Source organism: Morchella importuna, assembly GCF_003444635.1.
Source record: "Morchella importuna strain M04M26 chromosome Unknown Morimp01GS023, whole genome shotgun sequence".
In the NCBI taxonomy this organism is placed as follows: domain Eukaryota; kingdom Fungi; phylum Ascomycota; class Pezizomycetes; order Pezizales; family Morchellaceae; genus Morchella; species Morchella importuna.
Genome location: NW_025763420.1, coordinates 46,395 through 50,384, shown reverse-complemented (window position 1 = coordinate 50,384; position 3,990 = coordinate 46,395). Strand labels below are relative to the sequence as shown.

Below are 3,990 nucleotides of genomic sequence, written 5' to 3'. Positions count from 1 at the left end.
ACTTTTGTGGATTTATTATTTTATTCTACTACCGGTGGGTTGCTTGTGAAGGGCGAATTCTGGAAGTTGAAGTCAAAATTGATAGGAAACCAATGGCTTTTATTAGCTGGGGAAGAAAGAGGAGGATATTTCACTGCCATCATTCGCCAGCGTTCTTCTTGCAGGTCTTCAGACTGCTTTGACACTCTGCTCCTGAAACATGATATTCATCACTGGCGAGAAGAGGTTGGTGTTGTAAGATGTTTCATGATATGCATCATCGGCGAGGTACACCGGAGAAAGCAGCACAACAAAAGAGCGGTGACGGTCACTTCATTCCCCGATCAGTAGTGTGAGAAAATGCCGGATGAGAGGTATGGCTTGATACTGTGGTGGGGGTAAGTGCGATCAGCTATAGTGAGGAAATAGTGTAATAAGGGAAGCTCACAGTTGGGATAAACCGCTGTCTTTACTTAAATGTTTATATACAACCTTGTGACTGGAAAGTGAACGTAAAAGGAACGGAAAAAACTCGGAAGAATCACGGGTTATCACTCGCTTGAAACCACTATGCAGCGTCCAAAGATCTGGACTGCTGTGCCATGGAGATCTGGGCTGTAAAAAGAATCCTCCGGTATCCTAGTATTCAAAAGTATACTTGACTTAAAATGGCTCCCATATAGATCCTTCCTCTCCCTACACAGCCTTTAATAACGCAATTAGTACCTTCACAAGTTATCACTCGGGAGATTTTCACAACGACAGGGCTAACCGGCACAGAATCTGCCAACCAATCTTACTTTGTTAGGGTACCATATTTCTCCACCCTTCTCGGAATCTGATCTCCGCTTATCAGGATCTTTTCCACATCGCGAGAGGTACAAATCTTTCTGCATCAAGCTTCACCGAGATCCTTGATTGAAATTTTGTTGCATTTCAACCACTTCAAGATCCAGACCAACTCATCAATGTGACTAGTATTTCCATAACTTTTGGACAGTCTCTGAGCCTTTGCCGTAGTCCATCAATCGTATATCGTTCCACCCACTGTATCATAAATCAATCTCTGACTCCCGAACTTTGTCGGGAGATGTCTATCCTCCCATCATGCCCACACTTGAGCTCAGGTACGAGTTTGAGGTGACTCAAAGAGTATCTAATTGAGCATCTACTTGCTCCACTGTGAGTCCCTATTGAATATCGTAGAAGAGAGATACTAGAACACGCAGCCCAGAGAGTCTGCAATGCTATCCCTTAGCAGATACTCTCAGGGGTGTTCTTTGGCTGTGATCTTACTATGACTAAAGACGCACATATGCGCCACTTTGAAAGAGGTATTCGGGTTGATTATGTTGATCTGTGTTACTTCTGATGCTTCTTTATGTAAACATTGTATTATCTGTCGTGTATTAGCATTCTACCTACACTGTCGACGACGCTGAAAGGTGCTTCTAGCGAAAAGCGACTCGTTATATGCACATAACAGGAACACACTTTGACTAATGTTAGGTCCAGCATTAGGACCCAACACTCCCTCAAGGCCATTTAAAAGCACAACTCTAACGCACTTCTAGTCCTATCATAAGCCCGACCCGCCTTACTCTGGCTACATCAGCAGCACGATATTGCTTTCCCATAACCCTTTCAAGAGCCCCCGGTAATTAGAGGTGAGCGCGGCGTTCAACTTTTTACGGAAGAATGGGCTAGAAGTTCCTAATTGATGTAGCCTTTATTCTTTCTATTCTGTCGATAGCTGCATTGAAGAGCTGGTGGCGCGGCTAAACTCCCACTGGGCGTCTATAGGCGTTTTTAGTACGCTGCTCATACACGGAGCGGTGCGAAAATTATTTCTTGACCTACATTACGGGATTATGGGTCAGGGCATATTATGCAGGGCGTGATTGAGTTCATGTTCTCCGGTGGCTGGAGGCTGGGGGGTGGTGGGTGGTGGGTGGTGGGTGGTGGGTGGTGTGTGGTGGGTGAGCTTTTGGAAAAACTCTTGACGCCTTAATATCTGCAACCAACTGCGGGGAGAGTCGGTAGAGTAGAATCTTCATGCATCTCTTTCACATTGTGAACGCGGGTAATATTTTCGAACACGTGGTAGCATAGTGTCGAGGTGAAGTCCTGTGGCGGGTTGCGCGTAAGCAAGGTGAGGTTGTGTGCATTAGTGGGGTTCATCCAATTATTCCCCGAGAATCTCGCCTACAGAAGCCACGGCTATGCACGGACCCCACCCCAACAACAGAACATCGACCACATGCCTCCTCCATCGGTCACCTCCACAGTGTCAAGAAAGAAGAATCGAGAGATCACCAGATTCATAATTGCTAACACGGCGAGAAAGGAGGTTAGTAGGTGTCTCGCTCATGATCAATCGTCATAACCACCCAATAGATCTCTACAGATACCGGTCACCAGATTATCGCCGAAAGCATGTCGGCCTTCAAAGCTAGCGTTGTTCCAATACCTTCATCGTAATGCAATGCATTAATCAAGCAGCAGAAGCACAAGTCCCTTCCATCCTCTCTTGCCCATGGCTATACCCGTACCCCGCCCACCACTACCACCACCACCTTGAATTTCAACTCTCACTGCAGCTCCACAAAGGAATAGAAACGTGGACTTGGGAACAAGTGCTAGGGAAACTTGGGGCCTACTTATATTTCTTGTTTTGGGTTACGCCGGGGCAGGGGCGACAATCTTCAGAGAAGTAATATTTTCACAGACTATGATATTAGGCCGGGGCTCTTTCCCCGAAATTTCTGGCCTCATAGCCTTACATATTCCAGTCCTCTCGTATTTTGTACCTGCCCTTGGGTCTGTTTCATTATCTCAGAAGCTCGGCCTTGCAGGCATGACGACATGTGAGTGAACCTCTAGAACTTAACCGCTAGAAATTTCACGACTGAACCACACAAATCAATATCTGGACAGCATGTTTTTTTTTTTTTTTTGTTTAATTCATTTCTGGACAGCATGTGATATGCCGAAGGCTTCAGGAAAGAAAGGCAGGACGGTATGTGTTGATATGGTCCGGTCATGTGCTTTATATTTCATGTTAATATACATTGGTTGGACAGTAATCATGTGTATTTAACATTTTAACTGGGCAGAAGAGTATGGCTAATAAATGAAATGTTAGGTTAGATCTCCGTGTATCCTCGCGGAGAGCGTATGCGTATACAGTCATAAAACGGATATAAATTATACAACGCACTCCTTAATCAGGTGTATTCGGAGAAACATTTGGTACCTAAAACACTTCGCAAATAAATTGATATTAACTGAAGTTACGCAGGAGTACGCAGTGGAGCAGGTTTTCATCACTGCCAATGCTTGTCATGAACCCGCCCGTCAAGACGCAGGGTCTGTCTACATATTCGACCAAAAATTCCTCAATACCACCTCCCTCCCCTCTCTCTGGTCTCCCGACACCATTGCTCTAGACATGCCTTGAGAATTAGCTGTTGGTTCTAATTCTGCTAGTGTCTTGGCTCATCATCTATCACTCGCCACAAACTCAAATCCGTTGGTTGAAAAAGAGAGAGAAAATGCAACGAACTCCCCTCCGGATTAAAGGGGCATGCGATTCTATTGTACATTAAAGTATAGTATCACTATATAACTAATTATAGAAGCCTCAGGCGCTATCTCCAACGCTTTCTGGGGCGAATATGTTCCGGGTTTACATCTCAATTATTTTTTCTTTCGTTTTACTATTTGCTTCTATAGCTACATAATAATATACCCTAGATACCTCTGTTACTCTATCAAGCCGCTCTACTCCTTGGCCGTTCCACTCCATTGTACTCTTCTGGCCCGCCTCTGCTTTAGCGGCAAAGATTACTGTACCCCTCTCGACCTTCATTGATACCTCAAAAAAGCCCCCACCGCAACCAAAGTCTGGAAGCCCATTGCAAAGCTACGAATAGATGCCTAGTTCAATCCAATACCCAACCCCACATCCCATCAACCCGGGAGAGACTTTCCCTTCTCATCTGACGCCGG

The 3,990-nt window shown here is 45.2% G+C and overlaps 1 protein-coding gene across 1 annotated transcript; it reads left to right on the top strand.

Moving 5' to 3' along the window:
- Window positions 1-2,965: 2,965 nt before the first annotated feature.
- LAJ45_07238 (uncharacterized protein) lies at window positions 2,966-3,439 on the top strand (the record flags this gene model as incomplete). The annotated part of the gene is made up of 3 exons (XM_046116796.1): window positions 2,966-2,998; window positions 3,211-3,231; window positions 3,281-3,439. 3 exons carry the CDS (start codon window positions 2,966-2,968, stop codon window positions 3,437-3,439), a joined length of 213 nt encoding a protein of 70 aa, XP_045969831.1.
- Window positions 3,440-3,990: the final 551 nt, after the last annotated feature.